This window comes from Malus sylvestris, chromosome 4 (genome assembly GCF_916048215.2).
Source record: "Malus sylvestris chromosome 4, drMalSylv7.2, whole genome shotgun sequence".
Lineage (NCBI taxonomy): Eukaryota > Viridiplantae > Streptophyta > Magnoliopsida > Rosales > Rosaceae > Malus > Malus sylvestris.
This window is the reverse complement of record NC_062263.1, coordinates 20,509,707-20,534,949: the sequence shown is the minus strand read 5'-3', so window position 1 is coordinate 20,534,949 and position 25,243 is coordinate 20,509,707. Positions and strand designations below refer to the sequence as shown.

Sequence of the window (25,243 nt, the reverse complement as noted above, 5' to 3'; positions counted from 1 at the left end):
ACAGTTTCCTCAGTTCCTCAAATGAGTGTATTGTCTTAGGTGGAAGATGGTAATACCAGTTTAAAGCTCCGCTAGAGAGGGTGGAGGGGAAGAGAAGACATCACTCTTCGTCGGTGTGCATCCGATATGCCATGATGGACTCAAAGAGGTCAAGGTGTTTAATTAGGTCCTCCCTTCCAGCATAGAGTTGTAAACCAAGCTTTTGTTTTGTCTTCGCTTGAAGGGGGGTGTCAAGGATCCTCCTTATGAGAAGGCCAGGCCTGGGTTGGTTCCAGTCAAGTATCTCAGCTTGACGTTCGGCCTTCAACTTGTTTACTTCCTCAAGGAGCTGTAGGACAATGAGGTCTTGAGTGGAGTTATGTACCACTGGGATTTTCTTTCGTAAGTCTCCATCACCTCTTGGAAGTAGGAAAATTTGAGCAAGGGCGTGTGATTTTTTCTTGGACTCGCCGTACTAACTTCTAGGGCGAGTCTGTCAGAATACCTCAGAGTCCCATGTACCTTCATGTTCCTCTTGGACATGTCATTCATTCCCTAGATTGGCAGCTGGCCTGGGTCGTGGGAGGGGACCGAGTCTTTCAGAAACCTTTGGGTCATTGATCTTTGAGCATATGTGGAGGGGATTCTCTCGACATTGCTTTAGGAAGTCTCAACAGCCACGATAAACGGCTTTCGATCCTTCCAACCCTTCTGCAAGAAGGTGTCTTCCTCCACTTCTCCTGCTTCGGGTCGAAGCAGCTGGGTTGAGAGAAGTCTCATGTTGATCAATGTTTTGATAATTAACTCGCTCCTCATCAGGGATACCCATGTTGAAGGAAGGTGACCCGCCGTGTTAGGGGGCACCCAAATGATGGTTGATGTCCACAGGGACAACAAGCTCGCGTGTTTGAGTACGCATAATTTCGTGGAGCGTCTCAAAGAGCTTCTCATACTGCTCCTGGAGGACCTCATTCTTCATTGCTATCTTGTTGTTTTGAGCTTCTAGCTCATCGACTTTAGTTTGAAGAGCAACATTTTTTCCTTCATTCTTTCGTTGCTTCGCACAAGGTGCAAGAGGGGTGTCATTCTGTGTGTTGTGGCTTCCTTCGCTCCCCATGTTAGAGAGGGATGCTTGGTCAAAAGAGAGTGTACGAATGGTGGAAACCAGCTTAACAAAGCTGAAGAGAGTGGGAATAAGTGTCGTTCCCACAGACGGCGCCAAATGTTGATGCACAAAATCAGTGAGGACTTTGGTACAACAGAAAGTGTTAAGTTTGTAACCTTCGCTAGATTGCTCCGGTCACTAGTGTGGATAAGTATGTAAATGGATAGAGACAGAGAAGCAAACACAAGATGTACATGGTTCACCCAGATTGGCTACGTCCACGGAGTAAAGGAGTTCTCATTAATTGTGAAGGGTTTACATAAGTACATAGGTTCAAGCTCTCCTTTAGTGAGTACTAGTGAATAATTTAGTACAAATGACATTAGGAAATATTGTGAGAGAATGATCTCTATTTATAGAAGAGAGTTTCTAGTTTCATTCTGACATTGACACGTGTCGTGTTGTGATTAACTTCTGATGTTGACACGTGTCGCGCTATGATTGGCTTATGATGTCGACACGTGTCGCGCTGTGATTGGCCTCCTGGTTGTAGGGAAACTCTTCTGGGTCCTTGACGGTATAACGTTGACCGGTGTTCAGTAGTTTCAGGATTGGTCAAGTATGGTACAAACAGAACACATTAAAATTAAAAATATCAAACACATCAAAAATTATAATAATTAATTTGCAAGTGCAAAAATGTGAACAAAATATGCAAACCCTTTCAATCGCATCCTCTATGTCACAGCCCGTCCCGAAATTTCATTTATCGTTGATGTGAATTGACGGAATTGCCCTTAAAGGTTACTAAGGTATGTGTGACTTATTTATTTGAATAAAATATACCTTCCTAAGTTTTTGGAAAGTTAAGTTGGATTAAAACTTATGTGTATTTTGTGTGGTTAGGGTCTTAGGAGGACCACACATCACCTAAAGTACTTCTCTCTCTTCCGTGGACTTCCTCTTTTTCTCCCTTCTCGGTTTCTTCTTCCTGTGCACTGTGCACGTACGGACAAGCTTATTCTACGCCATTTCTTCACAGATCGAAGGTTCTAAGGTAAGAATCGAACTCATCTTGAGTCCCTGAGTTCAAACATACTAATTTTGGAACTTAAGACCTTCGAAATCATCTTGAAACCCTAACCCCGAAAATGTGCACTGTTCATGCACACGTAAAACATTGTGTTTCAGGGAATTTCAAACTCACAGTGAGCTTAAGGAGGTTATCACAAGCTTCGGGGTACTTCGTTGGTAGAATTTGGACGTTGGAGGACTGAGAACGAAGCTTTTCAAATTTGGCCGGATTATCGAGCTTCCTCAGGTAAAATCTAGTGGATTTTAGACCTAGAAACTTGTTTAACGTGATTCTACATGCTTAGGGCTTCATTTTGGTATAAATTATGTGAGAAATGGTGAAGAATCGAGGGAGAAACCTAAGTTAGAAATTTTCCCAGTTTTTCGGCGCCGGCGAGATTTTCCGGCGTCTGGAGGTAGGGGATGACATGCGTGGGGGCGCGTAGCACCGTGTCCCTCCCGACGCGTGGGGGCGCGTGCGATGGTGAAAAATTATTCTAAAAATATCTCGATGTCCGTGACGTCGATTAGGTCACTGTGGTATATTCATATACCCAAATTGAGCATCGTATGAGAAGTTATTAGCTAGTTTTGCCTATGTGCTTTAAAATAACGTTTTTATAGTTGTTTCGCATATAGGACAAGCGCATTCAAGGGCGTCACGGGGGTTACGACCCTTCAACGTACCAGTAAGTGGGCACTTATTTTCTGTATATACCTATATACTACTAACTTTTCCTAGAAATTGAATTTAAATGATAGTATGTTTTAAAATGCCATGCATACATATTATATGAAATATATGAACTAGTATTTGATGCATATATGTTAAATGGTGTTGTGGACGCACAGGTAAGTATCAGATGAGTTTTAGGCTGTTCATGTGATTTATTGATGATGTGAATTGTGTTGAGAGCTCATAACCTGCACCCCTGGTGTTAGTGCTTATATTATTCACCCCGCACCACACGCTCACCTTGGATCCAAGTAGGTGCATGTCGTACAGACCATTAGAGGTGGTTCCGACATGTCGTACAGACCATTAGAGGTGGTTCCGACTTGTATGTGACTTTAGATTATTACACAGCTGTTGATGGGATAAGCACTAGAGCGTATTCTTACACCATTCTTATCGTACAGACTACATCAGATAGTTCCGATTTGTGTGCAGAGTAGTGTCGTACAAGTCACAGTTGGTGACTCCGGCTGGATTGGATATTGAGCTATAGAATTAGCCGTACAGGACAACTGCAGGGTCTCCGGTTGATTCCTTATTTCACCTGTTATATTGATTCATCCTTATTATGTTTTGAAGCATAGCATGGCATATTTTCCTGGAAAGTGTTAAAGACTTATGATTTGAGTTATTTGCTGTTATATATGGTTATATATATAATATTTTTCTGGGAAAGTATACAGGTTTTACAGCGAAGGGTTAGAAGTGTTATTAAATGAAATATTTTCAAAAAGCTTTGTTTTACTGACCCACTCAATTTTGTTTTGCACCCCTTCAGGTTCTAGTTAGCAGTAGTGGTGGCTCACGAGGATTCCCACGACGTTCTAACAGACTACTTAAATGTAAGACTCACTTTCGGGTGTTGTAATTTAGGAATGGTCCTACTTGACTGCACCTAGTACTTATGCTCTGATTATGTGTGTTTCATACTTAAACTCACTCTAGCATATTATTTGGATATTATTGCTAGTAGTTGGTTTTTATTCCTTCGTATTTCTTTTACCTTTTTGCTTCCGCGTCGCACTTTTGGTTACATCACGCCCACGTGACGGCCAGCACGCCTTGATTTTACGGTCGGGGTGTGTCACTCTATGCTTTGAGGATAAGTACATCACCGTTTGAATTTTTTAAACCATACAAACCCACATGGATATTATTTTTAAGGAAGTTCAAAATAAATAAAATTCATAATCATTAATGTATAAGTTTGAAAAATGTGAAAGCATTTATAAATACTTGTGATTGCATCATCTACGCTTAGACGATTGTTACATGGTAATTTAGATTTTTAAAACCCTCCAAATCTCATGAATAGTGTTTTTATTTGAGTGCAAAATAAATAAAATAAACAATAATTATTGTAGAAGTGTGAAAAATGTGAACAAAATATACAATCACTCGTAATAGCAAGCTTTACAACTTTCGTGAAAGGGTCAACTTCGAAATTCAACACCATAATCCATAAACTTCAGATTTAAATTTAACTGTCGATTGCTATTTACGCTTTATTCTACTCACCAAATTTCTTTTTTAGATTTTATTTTTTGAAAAGTGATCTTTTAGTGATGTAGAAAAATGAACGGTTCGGATCGTTGATATAACATTCTGATATTTACGGTTAACTAAAATATGAGTTGATGTTATATAGTTTATAGAGACTTTATAAACTTCGAGCTATATTTTCACTAATAGTAAAACTCTAAACGTAATATCAACGAATCCGAACCGTTCATCTTCCTACATCCTCTAAGAGATCATGTTTGCAATATCTTCATGCAAAAGCCTGAATCATGAGGTTACTCATTGTATTACATGGAGGTCCAAATTAAGGCATAGATAATTGTTAATTATTAAAAAATAGTCGTCAATTAATACTGCAGTCTAGTGGTATTATTCTTCACTTATAAGTGAGAGGTCTTAGGTTCGATTCTCGCTAAATGCGAATTTGAATCACATTATTGATAGCCCATTGTAAGGCTAAGCCCACTTCATTCCCGTTTAGTGTAGATAATTCGCTTTTGTCTATAATCGAACCTAAGATCTCTCACTTGCAAGTGAAGAGGAACAATACTAGACCGTAGTATTAAGTGGCTGGATTAATGATACTTAAGGTTCACATCATCAATCTGAAAAATCAAATTGGGGTGGCCCTCCCTAGCTTCACAATTAATTTCATGCTAATTAAATCTTAATTTGCTTAATCAAAGACTAAGTAGGATGATAACTGATTTTTTTTAATATCATTTTTAACCTTTCTTATTATCGGATTGAATAAATCAATTGAAAGCAACCAATATAGTTAAACATGAATGTGTAGCAAGACAAAACAGAATGTGTAAAACATCTTTAAATGAGATGTTAAAATTCCAGGTGGAACCCACTGTGCATATTTCACATCAAAAGTCTCTCCAACCGAATTGTTATTTGTTGATTGAATTTGAAAGCTTTGTAATTTGGAGTCATATTTAACATCAATGTCAAATTTTGTAAACCAAATGATGTGGATATTGATAATTGAATTATTACTTAAATGTTGATTAATGTGCTTATTTCCTATTGATGACACATTATTTGGTTTGCAAATTTGGTTTAAAGTTTTGATCTCCCTAGTATTATCCTATTTTAATTCATTTTAATATCAGGTCTCTTATTCTACTAACATTTCAACCAAACAAAATTTTGTTTCAACATTTTCTAATAATTAAGACCATTTAAAGCTTTATTTAAATAATAAAATGATATTTAACAATTCAGTTAAAAAATAATAAAATTTAACATAAGATTTTAGATTGTCATATCAGCTATTAGTTGTAATTTAACTCTTATAATTTGACATTTCAGAGATGGTCAATTTATCTCATTGAATCTCCCTCTCTCCCATTGGTTCTTCAACTTGCCCCCCCACTGGACCGAACAAAATCAACATGAAGAGAGCCCATGTGTGGTGCACATGCACGTCAATTCATGTTTCCCGAATGAATGGTGAGTCGTGACCCAATAAACATAACTTGGAAAATATGAAAACGAGAATTTTTTTTTTTTGAAAATAAGAATTATAAATGTTTAAAAATAAATAAATAGATATGAGAGTGGGCATTAATTAGAGAGGTAAATTATATGGGATTTGGATCCTCTTACGAGTCAATTGGGAGAATCCTCCTAATCAAGTATTGTGGACGGTTAGATTTTTATTCTTTAAAATTATAATAATTATAATCGTTAGATGAAAATTCAATAACCCACGATGTTTGGTTAGGAGATCCTTTCCATTGGCTCAGGAGAGGATCCAAATCCAATTATATGCAGACCCCTGATGCGTGCTCGCAACCTCCATAAGTACCCCCACCTTCTTCCCGCTTTCTATTCGCCCCAACACCAATCCTATCCATCACTCTCTCTCTCCTCTCTGCTTTCTCACTCCCATTTCTATCTCGCTCACTCTCTCCGGCAATGGCTTCCCTTCGCGTGCTCTACATTGCTTTCATGCTCTCACTCTTCATGGCGGCCAACGCTAGAATTCCAGGGGTTTACACCGGTGGCCCATGGGAGGGCGCCCACGCCACCTTCTACGGTGGTAACGACGCCTCTGGAACCATGGGTACGTACCCATTTTCTTCATCTCAAAACCCCATTTCATTTCTCAAATTTTTAAGTTTTTCTCTCTGATTTGCAGAACCCATGTTTTATTTTCTTGTTTTCTACTCAAAAGTCTCAGGCTCTGAGCCTCCTAAAACCACCCATTTGTCTCTGTATTTTTCAGGCGGCGCTTGCGGGTACGGAAACCTCTACAGCCAAGGATACGGCGTCAACACCGCGGCGCTGAGCACTGCTCTGTTCAACAATGGCCTTAGCTGCGGCGCCTGCTTCGAGATTAAGTGCGGCGACGACCCCAGGTGGTGCCACCCAGGCAACCCCTCCATCTTAGTCACCGCCACCAACTTCTGCCCTCCTAACTTCGCTCAGCCCAGCGACGACGGCGGGTGGTGCAACCCTCCCCGCACCCACTTCGACCTGGCCATGCCCATGTTCCTCAAGATCGCCGAGTACAAGGCCGGCATCGTCCCCGTCTCCTACCGCCGGTGAGTATACCAAACTTACTGTCACACACTCACTTCAGTCTCCTTTTCTTTCGCTTTTTCTGTGTTTATTTTTCGTTTGGACGGAAATACCCTCGCCTTTGCTTTCTCTATCGCTTTCTAAAATCATGTTTGGTCACCGAGAAACCAGCCTAGACGTTAGTGCTCCTCAGTTAAGAACATTCTTGTTTTCTTATTAACCAAACGGCAGAAATGTTTTTATTTTCTCGCGAACCAAACAGACCTTAATGTTTAGTTGAGCATCCGTCACGTTTTACGTCGTTTACCCAAACTAACCAACGGGAATGCGATTTCCCCTTTCCCCCTTGCTTAAAATGACCAAACCAGCCTCACTCTAGGAAACCCTATTGACTTGGTTTAGGTGAGTGTAATTTAGTGAAGGCATGAAGGGTAGATAGGTCTTTTAACTGGGTTAGGGGGGCAGTCCCTTCACGCCGTTCGACGCGTGTATTGAAACGGTACTAACTTTATGGGGAATCGCACCATTTCCGCATCGGAAATTTACTAGTCAAACCTACTCAAGCCGTTTTTTAAACGCAGTAATAAAATTTTGACTCCGTTTAATATTTTTTTATTATTTGTTCCTTTTTTCAGAGTTCCGTGCAGAAAGCAAGGCGGAGTGAGATTCACAATTAACGGTTTCCGTTACTTCAACCTGGTTCTGATCACCAACGTCGCGGGCGCAGGGGATATCGTGAGGGTGAGCGTAAAAGGCGCGAACACTGGGTGGATGTCGATGAGCCGCAACTGGGGACAAAACTGGCAATCCAACGCAGACCTGGTGGGCCAGACCCTGTCCTTTCGAGTCACGGGCAGTGACAGGCGCACATCCACCTCCCACAACGTGGCACCCGCTGATTGGCAGTTCGGACAAACTTTCACCGGCAAGAATTTCCGGGTCTAAAATTAAGAAGGAAAAAAAAAGTTTATCCACTATCTGTAATTTTCCATGGGTTTTTAACTTTTTTTTTTAACTATCAAAGTTTAATTTCCCGCCATCTGATTTTCCTTAATTTTCCCGGGAAAATTTGGAAGCGGTGGGAGTATAGAAGTAAAGTATTAGATGATGGGGGGTTAAAAGTTAAAATTGGGTGGTAAGATAGGTCGAAAAGCGACTTCTTTTGCAAGTGTGGTGTGCGGCAACTTTTTACTTTTTACTTTGGTGCTTGTTTTTTATTTGGTTTGAGTGGGGAGGGTGGTAAGAATTTAGGTGATCCGGCCAAATAGTGTGTAAAAGGAGTTGAAGCGGCTGCAAAGAACAAACATGCAGCCCGCACCTCTTTCCATATCTTTTCTAGAATTTTATATAATATATATTTCAGTTAGCATATTTCTTTTTTTTTCTTTTTTTTTGCAAATTTAATTTCTGTTTATGGGTTACTTTTATATTTTCTTTTGGATGGATTAATTGTGTTTTATTTATTAAAGTATAATTTTATTTGATAAACTTGAACGTTACATCAAATTCGTCTAAGAAAAACAACAATGCGGGCAAAAGCTACACAAATTAAAAACATACATACATCACCCAAATTAAGATCGATTGCAGCCTTGCCTCCACAACGCAAAACCTACAATACGCTACTAAATATATTGATAGTTTAGGTGGAATTTGTGCACACATTTTGAAGTTCAGGTGGTACTTGTGCAAAACTTCCTTCAATTTCATTGCTTGCATTGCCTGGAACGTCTGATTTTTATTACAAATACTCTCGACGCAATTAGGAATTGTGACAATTAAATATAAGTTATTTATTTTAACATGATTTCGATGGGAGAATGCAGTTTTCAACAAACGACCCATAAGCTTAAATCTCGAGAATTATCGCCATCAAATGAATTAACGCTCGCATCAAACCCATTTATAGAATGTTTTTTTTTTCTTTTAAAAGGGGGACAACTTGTGGCAAGCCACAGTTATCCATCTCTTCCGAAGACATCTATAGAATGTTACGGAACCCTGGGAAGGACTGCTGGTGAAGTTGCTTTGACTACAGAACCATATCTATCTATAAACAAATTGTCCATATAAATACCAAATGAAAAATAGAAATAAAAAATGGTGATAATTTAGAGTTGAAAAGGATGGAGGTGCAATTAAATTTTTGATATTTCATGACGTTTTGTTGCATAGGAAAGTAGTGATGAGAAGAAGAAATGGCTCCATATGAGGAAATCTAGCAGATTGCGTGGAGGGCCATGCATCTCAAAACTTGAATTTTCAAAAGCCTAAACGATGAAAGATGATATCAACTTACCACCACTTGGTCCACCCTATTTTATATTTATTTTCCCCTTTTCCCCTAATTTCCCAAGTTGGTTCTTGCAACGTCTTAATTTCTCTTCTCATACCTTTGTGCCAAGACACAAGAGGCTACGACAGTAGTAAGTTGATGTCGTCTGTAGTATGTGCCACGTACGAGCTACTTTACTCAAATAAGTTTTTGATAAATTTTGAGATCAAAGAGGATTAAACCCTAACTAGTTAGGTCATCTCCAACCGAATGGTTCAGAGGGCTGAAAATTGCCTGAAAACCGTCTCCAACCAAGGGTTAGGCCAGAGGGCTGGTGGGCCCCATGAAATCTGAAAGGGCCGACCGGCTTGCCTAATCCAGCCAGCCAGCTAGCCACGGGCTGGGCCAAAATTTTGATTAATCCTGTCGGATATAACCGACAGTAATAGTACTTATTCCCGTTGGATATAACCGACATGAATGGTTGCCAAAATTTGAAATTCAACGGCTAGTTACCATTGGATTCAAATGTTTTTTTTTTTTGGGGGCCAAATTTTTGTTTATGAAATTGTTGACCCTAGAAACTACAAAGCCTACGTGACGCGCAGGCCGAGTAATTAATGAGCTAACTACGTCATTCGGTGAATGCGGGGCGTGCCAACTCGTCGGCCGAGGAGTAAATTTGTTGATGTTGCGTTGGGTCGCGCTACTGACTTCTGCGTCTTGCGATTGCGGCCGAGAATGGAACACGTCTCGGCCTCTTGGGCTCTCGAACCTGAAGACAAGGTTACTATTCTTACGAAGTTCAATATCAAATTCGGCTTTCAATGTGCCGAATGTAATAACTGTAACATCTCACTTCGCCGAGAAGGCTGATGAGATGACCTCGACCAATAAGGGTTCAGAAACCCTTCTCGACCGAGACTTGGATAGGTAATCAACCGTTCTCGCCGCAGTGCTGTTGATGCCAACGGAAGATACTGCAAGATCGATCAATTCTACGGTGACAGAGCTATCTATGCCGACTTAAGATATCACCGGTTGCTTCCACAGTGCTGTTGATGCCAACGGAAGATGTGTCAGCGAAAAAGAAAAAAGAAAAATCACAAGTTGTGAGAGTTTGCGCAGGGCAATTTTGTATTGATTTGTCGGGGCTTCTCTGTTGCTGAATGTCTTGTATTTATAGTAGCAGAACATCGAGCCCGAGTTCCAATCCTATTCGGACTAGGTTTCCTTCTCCGGATTAACATCCCTTCGATCAGTCCTATCTCCGCTAGGACTACGAACCTAGTCCTTAACTGAGCCGGATTCGCTTTCTAGATTATTGATCTCGTCGAGAGTCCCTATTGTACTAAGACTCGACTTGCGTTCTGATTTAACCGACTTAGGCTTGGAAGCCCATGAGCTGAACGCTCCATGACCCTTTCGCCGCACGGCTTCTCGGGCCGAGAGTGATTCTACCCTCGGCCCAAACAGAAATTTAAAAATTCTTTTTTTTTCTAAGCCATTCATAAACACCTAAAATTTTAAATTATACCTTGGTTTATGAAATTTAAAAATTCCCTCGTTTTTTTTTCAAGCAATACCTAAGTCATTCCTGCATCATTTCTCACATAATTTTCACCATTCCATACTATCTCACTCCATTCTATTTCAATTCTTCACATTATATTCTTTTTACCTCTTCCAATAATCTTTTCTTTAATTTTTTCAATAACATTAAATACCATTAAACAATATTAAATAACATTAAATAACATTAAACAACATAAAAATTATACATTTAACAACATGAAACTTAAACAACATTTTGAAAAACATTTAACAACATAAAACTTAAACTCATACTCCATGCTATATTTGGCCCAAAGATGTGCGACAAGATCTTGTTGTAGGTACTTGGTTGTGGCACGGGAACGTATTATTGTATAGCGCCTCATGTAGTCATTTAAAGAGATACTACCAGTTCTTGGATTGAAAGGCAAATTAGGCCCATCATATATTTTTACACGAGCCATTCTTAACCTATTTGGATCATCTTGGTCATCATCGGACTCTCCATCAATATACCCATCTCGCTCATCCTCCACATTCATATTGTGTAATATGATGCAAGACATTATGATGGAGTCCAAATTTTCTCGACTCCACCCTTTTGCCGGTTCTCTGATGATCTTCCACCGTGCTTGTAAAATACCGAAAGCTCTCTCAACATCTTTCCGGTATGCCTCTTGGTGTAAGGTAAACAACTTTTCGGCGTCATTCCTAGGGTTTGGAATTGCTTGGACAAGTGTCACCCACTTTGGGTAGATGTCATCTGCCAAGTAATACCTCATTTTGTACGGACGACCGTTGATGTAGTAGTCAAGTTGAGGTGTTTTACCTTCCATCAGGGTATTAAAGAGAGGTAAACGCCCAAGAACTGTAATGTCATTTTGGGATCCAGGGACTCCAAAGAAAGCATGTCAGATCCATGTGTCATACGAGACAACCACCTCTAACACAACAGTTGGCTTTCTCAACCTTCCGCAGAAGCCTCATTGCCATCCGGTTGGACAGTTCTTCCAGACCCAATGCATGCAGTCTAAGGCCCTATCATGCCCGGAAACCCACGGTCATTAGCTTTGTGAATGAGCCGATCCAGATCTTCTTGATTTGGCTTGCAAAGGTACTCGTCTTTGTAAACCTAAACAATTGTGACACAAAATTGTTGAAGAGTTTCAAGGCTTGTAGACTCAGACATACCATGAGTTTCATCCATTGAATCAGCTAGGGAACCATAGGCCATCATTCAGAGTGCAACAGTAACCTTCTGATGAGGTGAGAAACCAGGGCGGCATGCTCTATCCTGCTTTTTTCGAAAGTATAGATTGACCTACTGGACATCATGAAGTACACGCTCAAAGACATAACGCCTCATCCGGAAGCAACGTCTGAAATCCTTTTATGTTTACACCGAGTTGGGGTTGAAGTAGTTGTTCATCAGATTGGCATGCGTCATCACTCTGTTCTGTGGTTTGTAAGAGCAACCAGCAACAGAGCCACCCCATTCAGGTTGTTACACAGTTGGCTGACACACCATGGCCGCAGCCATGGCTGCTGCTATGTTTTGTGCGTTGCACCATGCTTCATCTTCTTCATCAGACTCCTCATCTTCTCGTCTCATCGGCACCCATTTTTCTTCCAATTTGGAATTGGATGAGGACCCCTAGTTGGAATCCGAAGAGGATCCAAAGTTGGAATTCATTGCAAACTTGAATTGAAAGAGATTGAATTGAAATAGATTGAATTCAAAGTTGTGTGAATTATAACCCAATATCCACCCTATTTATAGCCCAAAAAAATTCAAATCCAATGGCTAGTTAACGTCACTTAGCCGTTGGATTTGCATTTAAGTTGTAATTTTTAAATAATAAATTATGTTTGGCCCTATGATCCTTTGGCCATTGGTTGGAGACGGTTTTTTATGACAGAGCTAAAACAAGCCCTATGGCCCTCGGTTTGAGATGGAGGTAAATATAACCATGTACTGTTCATTAAAATATTAATATCTTGGAGGGCCAGAGGACTAAAACGAGCCGTCTGGCCAGCCCTCGGTTAAAGATGGTCTTAGTACTTATTGAACTTTTGGTCTAATAGATTGAAATTTTATAGAAACCACTCGAAATTTTAAGAGCGAAAGGGGATTCAGTCCTGATTTACTGAATATACTTGTGGCAGCATGGCAAACGTGTTTAGTGGCTTCATTTCAAATTATTTCTTTTATGGTCTTTTTACACTAATTACAAATTAAATGTTGCGTGAACTAGAATGAGTGCAAAGTTCTTATTCTTGAATCTCTTGTCGAAGAACTCTAGCCTCTTAACTCTCTCAAATTAATTAGGTCCCACAGTATCATAAATTCATTTGGGAGAAATGAGCCGTAATTAGCACTTCAAATAAGTTATCTGCATTTTAAATAATAAGAAATATAAACTTAAAAGATCGCATAATTTTTTAGAGCGTCGACAATATCTTCTTTTAAAAATGGAGATAAAGTTGAATATGTTTTAATGCATTATTCATATGTGATTGGCAGATTAACACCAACCAGTCTGAGGTAGACAGTGCGAGCAGCAAAACCTTATTGGTATCTGCCACTGCCACTCATTCAGGAGAAATGTTTTATTGTGATAATATGGGTGATACACCACATGTTTTTATATAAGTGGTAGAAAATTTTATATGTTAAGTTATTAAGTTTTTAACAAACATATCTTACAATTTGTATAGTGACACGTGTTGTACCATCCCGTGTATCAGTCGCACTGAAAAATCTCTCCTCATTCAGACCTGTCCATAATTACTCTTCTTTAACCATCTTGTACCACGGCAGTTTAAATTTGATGCTCCAAAGATTTTCTATGGTATTCTAAATTTTTAACCGTTATTTTTTCTATTTAAAACATAAAAACTTAAATTAAACGGTTAAAAGTTTCAGAGTATTGGATACTCCGGAGCACAATAGAAGTTTTGATGTCAAGCTTTAATGTTTGAAATTTATTCCTTCTAGCCACCATTTTTTATTGGTTTAAACTTGATTCAAGTTTAGCTTGTAAATAACTGAAATACTTTTGATAGCATTTATGAGTCGAAATGTTTTCTATAAAGATATATTCTCAAAAGAACAATTAAAACAGGTCCCAATTACGATATAGACTACCACATTGTGGATTGCGCGAACACATGTTACCAAATGGTTCCTATCCGATGGTCACAACACAACACAAGTTGCTAATATCTTGAATGCCCTTCAATTTCATACCCCCTTTGAGGCAATTAACATTGTTTGTCTACTTGCTTTCTTGCATGTTTTTGCACTCAATTTTTGTGGCCCTTTTTGTGCATATTTATATACGAGAAAATATCACAAAAATATTGAATGGACGGTGCAGATTTCATTGAAATTAAACCAAAGATGGATGTGTCAAGCTGCTAAAATTGGAGCATTATTATTTGCTTCCATAACTAAAAGCCCAATGCTTCAAAACAACCCCGAGAGGCGGTGCCAGGTTCTATGTAGATCGGTAGAAAACGTTGGTGCCCAAAAAACAGTGGACAATAGTACTCCATTGATTAAAATTGGTAAAATTGGATAGGTGCAATTCTTAACTAGCCTCTTTTGAGCCTGAAATAGATAATCGTGGTTCGCCATCCAATTTTTTGTTTTTTTTATAAAAAAAAAGTAGTAAAATTGGTAAAGAGGAAAAGTTGCTTGGCATTTATACCTTATCCACCACATTATCTACAACTTTCGGTGACAAATAAAATCAAAATCCTATTGGGGCAAACTGCAAAGGTCTTTGTAGTTTATGACTCAATTGTCAACGGTTTATATGCTTCTAAAAGCATTTTCAACGAGGACTCTATGAGACTGAAAAAGTGGTGGATATAGCGCATTTTGGAGCTACGAGAAATACTTGGCGTTGAGTAATATACTTTTCAGGCTCTATATGGAGCTATATATTTATCAATGTAGTAATTTGATTACACGATAAAGTTATTTTTGTCTTAACTTTTCTGAAGTTGATTTTTGGATAAGTTCTTTTAAAAAAATTTATTATAAATTTGTCAATTTAAAAAAAAAAAAAAAAAAACTCATATTCTAACAAAGTTAGATTTCATCACTTATGCACCGTTGGATTTCATATCTGACAAAAACAAAAAAAATATAGCCGTTGACAAAACAAAAAACAAACAGTAACAAAAAATAGTCATTGAGATATGTATTTGAAATCAAACTGTGCCCTTAATCTCATGCGGGTCTTACTACTTTTTGTGACTGGATTTAGCCCAATTTTTCAGCCCATTGAGTGAAATTTCTTACTAAGGCTTTAAATATGGGAACTTTAACGAAAAGCACCCGGTACTGTTCACTTTAACGAAAAACCACATTTTTACACTAAAAAGTTAATCCTGGTACTATTCACTTTACCCTTTATTTTGTCCTTATCATTAAAACTCAAAGTTTTCAAGCCTTTTTCATTAGTTTTCCTTTTAAATATAGTAGCCTCAAGAAGAATAAAGCGCCCATTAGAGATGCTCTAACGCTGTTGGTTAGGACATGTATTCGTCCCAGCATCTGAGTTTGAGTTTATGTTTTCGTAAATTAAAATAGTTTAAAATATAATATTGCCTTATAAAAAAACAAAATTCTTCAATATGCTCGCATATTATCCCTTCAATATGCTTTTGATCAAGTAGTCACATATTTGGAATCGGAAATGGATTTTGAGGTCATGAGGACCACATGAATCATGTCCATGATATATAGGTAGAATTTGAATTTATACTTGGGAATCATATCAAAATTTTATTTCTTCAATTTACACTGCAACCTACGCCAAATGTCAAGAGGCCACGAATTCTTTAAGGCTACCTATTTTCGACTATTTATATTATTACTTGGGAGTTTTAACGAAAAATCTACGGTACTGTTCACTTCAACGAAAAAACACATTTTTACACTAAAAAGTCAAACCTGATACTATTCATTTTACTTTTTATTTTATCCTTATTACTAAAACTCAAAGTTTTCAAGCTATTTTTCATTAGTTTTCCATTATTACTTTCTTAAAAAGGGGACTAAATTATAGTTTTGCTACAACAGTCTATCCTTTTAGGGACCAAAAAGATTCCTATAGGCATTTCACAGCCTCCCCCTAGAGGCCATTGTCTGATTCACAAGTCCTAAGAATCGATCACAGGACGTGCCGTGTGAATATGGGTTGGGAATTCATCCACAATTACTGGGCCACCCTCATGGTGGTTCTATTTATAGTATTTGAAATTATCTATATTATTTTAAGGGCTAAACTGTCAATTTGCCCCCTGAATTATCACTTAACTTTCGATCTTATCCTTGAACTTTTTAATTGGAAAATTAAGGACTTAAACTAAATTTTTTTGGCCGACTTCCCCCTACCGTTAGTTTTTCATAGATTTCATCCAAATTAACATTAACTCTTATCAGGTGCACACTACGTGACTCTCCTTTGTGGACAAAAGCGTCACTTCGCTAGACTTTCAGACACAAAAACTATAAAATCACACATATTTGCATAGGTTTTTATATTTAAGAAATCTAAGATTTTCAATCATTTTAAAGAATGAAACGACCGAACTACCCTCACATGTTGTGCAACATGCTTCCCATTTAACAAAAATTTGGATGGAATGAATGAAAAATTAACAGTAGGGGCATATCAGCCAAAAAAATTAGTTTAAGTCCTTAATTTTCTAATTAAAAATTTTAAGGAAGAAATCGAAAGTTAAGTGATAAGTCAAGAGCAAATCGACAGTTTATTCTTATTTAAAGTGCCGGAAATCGAAAGAGAGCGCATAAATTATTTTTTCTTTTTGCACTAAGTTGTAAAGGAGGCCCAACATAATCTATGGCTTGTATAGCCCAAAGGTGCCTTCTAGTGGCCTCAAATGGATCGGGCCTTATTTTTATTTCTAATTGTATCCAAAAAAATTTAAAATTAAAATAAAATAAAACGCCGTCTGTGGGAATCGAACCCACGACCACGTGGTTAAAAGCCACGCGCTCTACCAGCTGAGCTAAGACGGCTTGACGCTATCTTAAGCTATAGTTTATATTTAAAGCAGAAGACAATTGGATTTTATGAAACATGTTTTTTAGAGTGCTATCCACACTTTTTTTTGCCTCTTACACACCTTTCCTATTAATTTCTATCATTTGATATTCTTCAATCCATTTTATCTGCTAGCCAAAAATTGAGAAGAATGTGTGCTAATGAAAAGAGCTTAAAAACTTTGAGTTTTAACGATACAAACAAAATAAAGGGTAAAGTAAATAGTACCAGGATTGACTTTTTAGTGTAAAAATGTGGTTTTTTGTTAAAGTGAACAGTACTATGAGCTTTTCGTTAATTTTTTTTTTTATATATACAATTATATATCTACGATGTAGGATTTAGCTTATGAATTTAAGGTGAAAGTTAAAGCAATAGATCTCTCCAGCACAAGTCTTGTCGACAACTCTGTTTTGCAAGTCGAAGTTCAGCCCTTCCACTCTCTGTGCCCACGCTATCACATCCTCCACGTACATCCTACAAATAATTGGTACAATTACCAATTATAACAAAGTGTTATTTTACATATACTATATCATTGATCGTTTGATCTATGTAACTTAACACCTTGTTATAGTAACATAACATTTGTCATAGTAACATATACTATATCACGTACATTCTTCACATAAATCTTGAATTCAAAATCTTAAGATATGCACAGGATCTCTAACAACTACATCATGGTCCAAGAGCTTTTAGGTGTCCATGATATGAAACCAAAACATATATTTGTGATCTTCGTCTCTAGGACATTCTACGTTGAATGTAAACTTTTCAGTCCAAACTGGTTTTGTTCCTGATCCTCCTGCATTGAATAAATATATAGTACTAACCCAATTACTTTAATTCGCGATCATCAACCATAAACATGCGAACGGGTCAATTATTTACGGTCCTCATCCTTAAATGGTCCGTCCATATGAAATCTAATCTCCTAGCAATGTTACACACACACACACCACGAATTCCATCCCCCCCCGGCGGGGCGGCGGGACCTCTCTCTCTCTCTCTCTCTCTCTCTCTCAGGGAACTTCAAACTGGTTCAAAATCGATGCTGGATAATGGAATTATAAGTCTTGGTCGTCCCATGCAAATTGGTGTTATATAAATAATTAATTTTTTGGCCAATAATTATATTTACGTACAAATTGGTTTTTATGTTTTTCTTTTTCCGGCTGCGTGTTGTAATCTATACAGGTACGTCAGAAACTTGTATGGAATAATTGCTTGTGGATTTGGTGCTGTTTATTAATTGTTTAGTACTTGCTAACCAGAAGAACTTGATAGCAGGTACGGTTGTTCATATTACCTGGTTGTAGAGATGATATATGATTTGGACTACTAGTTAACGAAAACGATATAGTGCTTCGGAGTATAAATTATCTCCGATTTATGTGGTTTTGGTTAGCTGGTCCACCAAGAAATTGAATTGATGAATGTTAAAGTCAGTCGTTTAAAAAAGAAGACCAAGACTTGTATCAATTGACTAGAAACCCTAACATGTGAGAGCAATTGTTGTTGCGTGATTTGCGGAGAAATAGAAGGGAAAATAAAAACACTATTTCCGCTGTCAGGAGTGGAACCTGTTTAAACATCACATTCCACTTTGCCCCCTAAAATGGTCTCTGGACACTCTTATTTCCTTGAACACCCAAATTATTTTTTCTTTTTCTCTGGACACCCACAATTTTGTACAATATGCCAAGCTTAACAATGTTTTAAACTCTGAAAACTATGTTACAATTCTAACAATTTTTTTTTTTAAAACAATACGAAATTATGCTGAAGGACCATCCATGAACACTGGCGGAATGCCTAGTGTGGGCAGCTGCGCCCACTTGAAAAAAGAGTGCAGATAGTTCACTTGAGTTGTTGAAGATCATTCTCTTCATTAGACCAAGATTTAAATTCAACACCCGTTGCCAGCAATCCTTCTTGGTGGGCGGTCGGTAAAAACCAAAAAAGGGGCTAAGATCCCCTCTGTAAGTTCTTAAAGAGGTTTGTGATATGCAAAGAGCAATTCCACTGCCGGGATTCGAACCCGGATTTTAACATCAATCCAGTTTAAGTTGTGCTACAGTGGATTCTTGTGCTTGAAGTTTGAATAAAAAAATTACATAAACCGTATACAGAGTTATGATTTACATCTTATATTTGAATATGAGACAACCAATGGAGGACTATCCATACACCAATGGAGGACGCTATCAAGGTCCCATAATTCCGAGAGAAACGAAAATCACTCAATGAGCCGAATCACACTTCTCATACACACGTTGCACTTTTGCATTTTTTAAATTTCAGTAACCAGAAAACAACTCCGCAAGTTCAGTGATTCTGCGCGTAAATAACCAAAAAATACTCAAAGGCAGTAGGCTCGAAGACATTATACACAATCACTACACACTACTTTGAACAATTCTCGGCTATGTACAAATTTTATCTATCAAGACTTCACTTCGCACCTTTCACTATATCTCGGGCGGCACGAAAGCTCTCTCTTCAAGCAAAAAGTAGGTCTCTAGAAGGCCGGGGATAAGCAGTCACGTTGGCAGCATCGTCAACACTCCTTTTGCTGGACTTGGGACTAGTTGCATTATGCTCTTTCTGAGTACCCTTGGGGACGTCCTGAAGCTCATCCAGTATTGTTACTACTTCATTCATGTCAGGTCTGTCCTTGGGATCTACAGCAAGACATTGAAGCGCAAGGGCAGCAGCCTTTTGGGCACAACTGACTGAGTACTGGCCTTCAAGGCGAGAATCAATGACACGAAAAACTCGGCGTTGGTTTCTCAGGTATGGTTTTGCCCATTCCACCAGATTGTGTTCTCCAGTTGGCCTGTTCTTATCTATAGCTCGTTGTCCAGATAACATTTCTAGAAGAACAACTCCGAAACTGTATATGTCACTCTTGGTAGTAAGATGACCTGACGAAGAAAACAGCAATTAGATAAGCACTAACTGAACTTTGGTTCTATTAATTATTAAACCTTAACTTTGGCAATTGCAGCTGCATTCCATCAGTGGCCAACAATTGAATGACGGTAAATTGACAGATTAGTTTTAAGACAAGGCCGGGAATCGGTACTTAATGGAAAAAACTACAAGAAATCGTGACATTCGGAGAGGAGCTTGGTTTCTAAAGGCCAAAGAGGTTCGTACTGGTCAAGGATTTTAGACAAAAATGAAGTAGGTGTAGCACCTGTGGCTAAATACTCCGGAGCAGCATATCCCTGGGTTCCAATGACCCTAGTAGAGACGTGGCTCTTGTCACCAGTTGGCCCATCCCTGGCTAACCCGAAATCAGACAGCTTTGCGTTGTAGTTCTGAAATTGAAACAAGGAGTCAGTGGGGAGACCCTGATATAGTGAAATTTGGCATATCCAACCATACTTGAATCTGATGAAAATAGGGTATCGAATAACATACCGCGTCGAGCAAAATATTAGCTGACTTGAAGTCACGGTGTATAATTTGTGTTTCAGCATTGTGGAGAAAGGCAAGTCCCTTTGCAGCACCGAGGGCAATTTTCATTCGGAGGCTCCAAGAAAGTGGATGAAAGTGAGAACTTCCTGTTGCAACAGTATATTCTTCAGTACCAAGGCATCATATTCAACTTGCAACATGCTTTCTCTAAGAAGAAAAAGGGGGGAGGAGAAAGGTTCAAAAACGAATGCCACTATTGGGGACGTAATGAACTCACTCCTGAATAGATGGTTTTCCATGCTGCCCTTAGGCATGAACTCATAAACTAAGAGCCGGTGATCATCCTCTAAGCAATATCCAATAAGTTTCACAAGATTAGGATGATGCAGCTCTCCTAGATAGTTGATTTCTGCCTGTATATCCAAAATGTAGGATTCATCACTCTGGTATCAAGATATGATTCGAAAACAAATCCAAATTGACATTACATAATCTAACAAAAGTTGCAAGTCATAGACAAGTCACAGTTAGGTGATATGGAGAATTTCGAATGGCAAGTTTCTCGCAACTAAAGAGCAGTAAACTACTATGGCATGAAGCCATAAGCATACAATGCAGATAACAAGTTATTTCAGATCACCATCAAAACTCATAAAAATGTTGAGGTAATTGCACTCACCAGCCATTCCTTGTGACCCTGGAACCCATCTTGGTTGAGTTTCTTCACGGCGATCACCATGCCAGTCCCGGCCTTGGATGCTATAAGCGAACTTTCGTCAATCCAACCTTTGAAAACGGAACCAAAACCCCCATCTCCCAGCACACTGTCAGGACGGAAGTTTCTGGTGGCGGTTTTAAGCTCACTGAAGCTGATACTCTTCAGAGTAGTAGACTGTAAGATCTCGCCCTCGCTCCGAGGAGTCACGGGCATGGAAGTCGATGAGTTCCTGCCACTTGAACCACTCCCTTGTTTCGAATTGAATCCTGTCAGAGAAAGCAACCCAATTGACATACATCACCAAAAGATTTACTCCACAATGTAGTGGGGAACTCATACTATAAACTTCTATCATCCATCATCAAAACAATTCTTCCACAACAAAACCTTTAAATACCCATGATTTCTATATAAAACCTATAGAATTACCTCAAAAATAAAAACCCATCTGGTCAAACAAAAAGAAGACATCCAGGAAAAATAAAGTCTAATATTTTCTGAGGAAAAATCAACCACTGATTAGTTTTTTCCTTCCAGAAAAAAAGAATAAGAAAAAAAAAAAGTTACCTGTATTCAAAGGACTTTCAGCCTTGATTTTGTTGCTCCAGCAAGCCCCCATCAAAACAAAAGTTTCCCAAAATCTCTGTATCTCACCAAGGTCTTCAAATTCAACAGACAAGAACCCAACTGCAGACTGAGATTTTGTTTTCTGGGTTCAATCTGCCAGCAAGATTTTTCACTCTTTCCGCAGAGGAACATAAAGACTAAGAACCCAACTGCGAAGTCCGCAATTCAGACACGAAAAAGATTGCAACTTTTTACTTTTAAGAGATCCTAGCTAGCAGTAGCTGATGGCAAGGATGACGATTGGTGCTTTCGGGTTGGTTTCCTTTTACTTTTTTGGGTTTTGTTTTTTTGGATGAGAAGCTAACAAAAAGCAAGGAGGAAGAAAAGAATGGAAAAGTCGCTGTGAAGGTTTCTTGCCATTGGAGCTTCTCGGTAGCCTTTTTAGACTTTCGTGAAGCACAGAGCTATACGCGGTTGACTTGCTTTTGAGTCTCTTTATCTTTTTACTCCAATAAAAACATTCATTGGTGCCTACAAATTGGATAATTTTCTCTGGTTTTGTTTTGGTCTGTGTGCTGAATTTTCCATTTCGTTTTTTTGTAATATCTTAGAGGAGAATCAGTCATGTCTACATAATTGGACAAGGATCTTCTCTTGGTCATCTTTGAGGAAATCCGAAGATCAATCAATCATGTCTGTTTCATCATGCGGTCAACTTTCGTTTGGTATTATTTATATTCAATTTTAAATAAAAAATTAAAATAATTTTTAACTGCATAATGTACGATGAATTGATACGATTGATTGATCATTCGGATCTCCACAAAGAAGATATGGAGAGGATTCTATTCCTACATAATTGGACGTTGGAATCAATGGTCATGAAATTTGATCCACTCTAGATCTTAATGTCGAGAATCTAGGGATAAAAAATACAGGATTGCTTTTGGCTTTTTTTATTAACATCCCACATAATGTTGAATTCACTCCACATTAAAATTCAATATTAAATCACTTATATATCTAATATGCAATGACAATTTTAACCTCATAAAGTTAAATAAAAAATCTAAATACACCCCAAATCACAACTTTAACATGTATATGCTACAATTATTTTTCTTCAACTCTCAAAACCAATCTCATCCTCTATTGTAGTACAAAACCTAAATTAATGAAACTACAAACACGTTGATCACAACTTTAAAGCCCAGGGATATTGATCAATAGCCTTCTGATTTTCATTCACCGTATCACTACAACTTCATCTCCGTATGAAATCAACAAATATGCTTTGTTATGACGATTTTCACAGAGGAGACTCAGAACTTGCAGATTCTCGTTATGACGCCTCAAATTAAACCCAAACAGGAAGGGGAGGAGAGTAACGTCCAAGTCAAGCTACTTGTCTCTTTGGTTGTGATACCAAAAGCTCTCGCAGATGCACATATGATTGGTTGTTTTGTACATACAATGAAATTATTCAATCCAATGATTCATGGATGCGTTCTATCAGCCCCACATTCTTCTTCAATCTGGTTTCATTGAGTGAAAAATAAAAAAAAATAAAAATGTGAAGTGGAGTGCAGGTAAAAAAATGTGGGGTGTGAAGGTATTAAGGGAAAGTATGTGGGGTGTATAAAGATAACTTTTAATTGAAAAAGTAAATGTGAGGTGTATTAAGTATGTGGGGTGTATTCAACAATATTTGGGCTGCTAAAAGAATAAGCCTTGCTTAAGGGTTTTTTAAGAAGCACTTAAATTTTAATGTGTTTCTAATAAAATACTTTTATAAAAGGCAAATATGAGTACAAATACTTCTTACAAAATATCTTCAACAAGCCCTAAAGGCTAGTCGGTTTTAGTTCACTATTCTTCGTCTTTATCTCTCTTTTAAGGGTGGGAATCAGTAAGGATCAACCCTCATCAAGGTGCATAAACATAATTGATTTCTGTTACTGAAGTAAAGTGTCATCTCTTATTGTTTTTCTCATTAATAAGCTAATTGATACTCATTACTTATGATATTTCGATGGTTGTGATGGAGGGCTCATGATGCATATTGTGTTGCTGCATGCCTAGTGCTTATCAATACTGTTCATATTGTAGTAGGACTCACTTCGTAATGGATTCAATGATTCAAACCGTTTTTATTTTAGTAATGACTCACTTCGTAATGTATTCAAGGATCCAACCAGTATTTTAGTACATTATTCATAGTCATAGATCATATTTGTAAAAAAAAAAAAAATAAAAAAAAAAGGAAGAAAGAAAGGAAAAAAAAGAAAAATTTAAAATTATTAAAATATTCACTTATAGTGAAGAAAATTAACGAATACAATTCTATAAAAAAATACTAAATTTAATACAACGGTCATATAATCTCGGATTTGATTAATTTTTTGTAGAAATGATTTTTGAGGAAATACTTAAAAAATAAACGATTCTAATAGTTAAAATACATTATAAAATAAGCCCATAAAAATATGTGTCTTTCGATATATATTTCGGGTTAGCCATATATATATTTAGGATAAATTACATTTTACCCCCTCAGATTTGGGGTCAATTTCAATTTCAATTTCTTACAACATCTTTAAAACATTTCAATTTCATACATTATCTTATCATTTAATTTCAATTTCATATACCCGTTAGAAAATATGTTAAGTTAACCGTTAAGTGATGATGTGGCAAGTATGGCGTCCTCATTTGTCCTGACATGGTTGCCACATTTGTGCCACGTGGCTAAACACTTAATAAAACATTTAAAATATTAAAATAATAATAATAAATTAAAATAAAATAAAAACAATATTCCAGAAATCCCCAACCCACTTCTCCATCTCCTCCCCCGCAACCCCTTATCCCATCCTACCCCACCCCTACCTCCCTTCCCAATCTGGTGGTAGTTGGTTGCCGTTGGTTTCTCATGCTTCACCTCTGATAATTGAGGAAGGTGGAGTCGGACCCTTGTTCAAATTGGTCAAAGAGGGCAAACCAGAATGCCAAGATAACATGGCGGAGGCACTCGGGCTGCTCGGCCATGATCTGGAGAGCGTGGAGCACATGATTCACGTCTGTGTGTGCTCAGTGTTTGCCAAAATCCTCAAAGAAGGTCCGATGAAGGTGCAAGCAATAGTGGCCTAGGCGGTGTCGGAGCTTGCAGGTCACTACCCCAAATGCCAGATACTCGAAGGTGCCTGAGGAGAGGGACCCTTGGGAGGTGGCGCATATACTGTGGTTTGTGAAGAAGGGAAATCGGCCCGGTGGATAGCGAGATTGGGAGGTGACGAAGGACTTCCATGAGGAGCAGACGGATCAGAGAGAGAGCTATGCGGTGGTGATGGGGAGGTCTGATGAAGGTGCAAGCAATGGTGGCCCAGGCGATGTCGCAGCTTGTAGGTCACTACCCTAAATGCCTGATACTTGAAGGTGCCTGAGGAGAGAGACCCTAGGAAGGTGGTGCATATATTGTGGTTTGTGAGCAACCCTAGGGAGGTGGCATAGATACTATGGTTTGTGAGGAAGGGAAATCGGCCTGGTGGACAGCGAGATTGGGAGGTGACGGATGACCTTTATGAAGAGCAGACGGATCAGAGAAAGAGCTCTACGATGGTGATGGGGAGGCGCGGCGTTGATCTGGGGAGAGAGAAGGGAGGGGAGG

At 38.3% G+C, this 25,243-nt stretch overlaps 2 protein-coding genes and 1 non-coding gene across 3 annotated transcripts; 1 reads left to right on the top strand and 2 right to left on the bottom strand.

Moving 5' to 3' along the window:
• The first annotated feature begins 6,236 nt into the window (after nt 1-6,236).
• Nucleotides 6,237-8,321, top strand: LOC126619622 (expansin-A4-like). Its single transcript, XM_050288036.1, has 3 exons — nt 6,237-6,492; nt 6,655-6,973; nt 7,586-8,321. The coding sequence occupies exons 1-3, from the start codon at nt 6,345-6,347 to the stop codon at nt 7,893-7,895; spliced, it is 777 nt and encodes a 258-aa protein (XP_050143993.1). The 5' UTR covers nt 6,237-6,344; the 3' UTR covers nt 7,896-8,321.
• An 8,443-nt stretch (nt 8,322-16,764) lies between these two features.
• On the bottom strand, nt 16,765-16,837 carry TRNAK-UUU (transfer RNA lysine (anticodon UUU)). The gene has a single exon. It is a non-coding gene; the product is annotated as a tRNA-Lys (tRNA).
• Nucleotides 16,838-19,112: 2,275 nt separating this feature from the next.
• Nucleotides 19,113-22,076, bottom strand: LOC126619701 (receptor-like cytoplasmic kinase 176). The gene is made up of 6 exons (XM_050288117.1): nt 21,577-22,076; nt 20,971-21,275; nt 20,569-20,704; nt 20,295-20,437; nt 20,068-20,191; nt 19,113-19,792 (listed from the first exon to the last, which is right to left on the bottom strand). Exons 1-6 carry the CDS (start codon nt 21,626-21,628, stop codon nt 19,368-19,370), a joined length of 1,185 nt encoding a protein of 394 aa, XP_050144074.1. The 5' UTR covers nt 21,629-22,076; the 3' UTR covers nt 19,113-19,367.
• Between the last annotated feature and the right edge of the window lie 3,167 nt (nt 22,077-25,243).

Bases quoted from the DNA above. Each gene is read 5' to 3' on its own strand.
- LOC126619622 (XM_050288036.1), top strand. From the start codon at position 6,345: ATGGCTTCCCTTCGCGTGCTCTACATTGCTTTCATGCTCTCACTCTTC. The intron at 6,493-6,654 runs GTACGTACCCAT...TGTATTTTTCAG, and splicing joins CGACGCCTCTGGAACCATGG to GCGGCGCTTGCGGGTACGGA. The intron at 6,974-7,585 runs GTGAGTATACCA...TCCTTTTTTCAG, and splicing joins GTCCCCGTCTCCTACCGCCG to AGTTCCGTGCAGAAAGCAAG.
- LOC126619701 (XM_050288117.1), bottom strand. From the start codon at position 21,628: ATGGGGGCTTGCTGGAGCAACAAAATCAAGGCTGAAAGTCCTTTGAAT. The intron at 20,705-20,970 runs GTGAGTGCAATT...TTGGATATACAG, and splicing joins AGGGTCACAAGGAATGGCTG to GCAGAAATCAACTATCTAGG. The intron at 20,438-20,568 runs GTGAGTTCATTA...CTGTTGCAACAG, and splicing joins GGAAAACCATCTATTCAGGA to GAAGTTCTCACTTTCATCCA.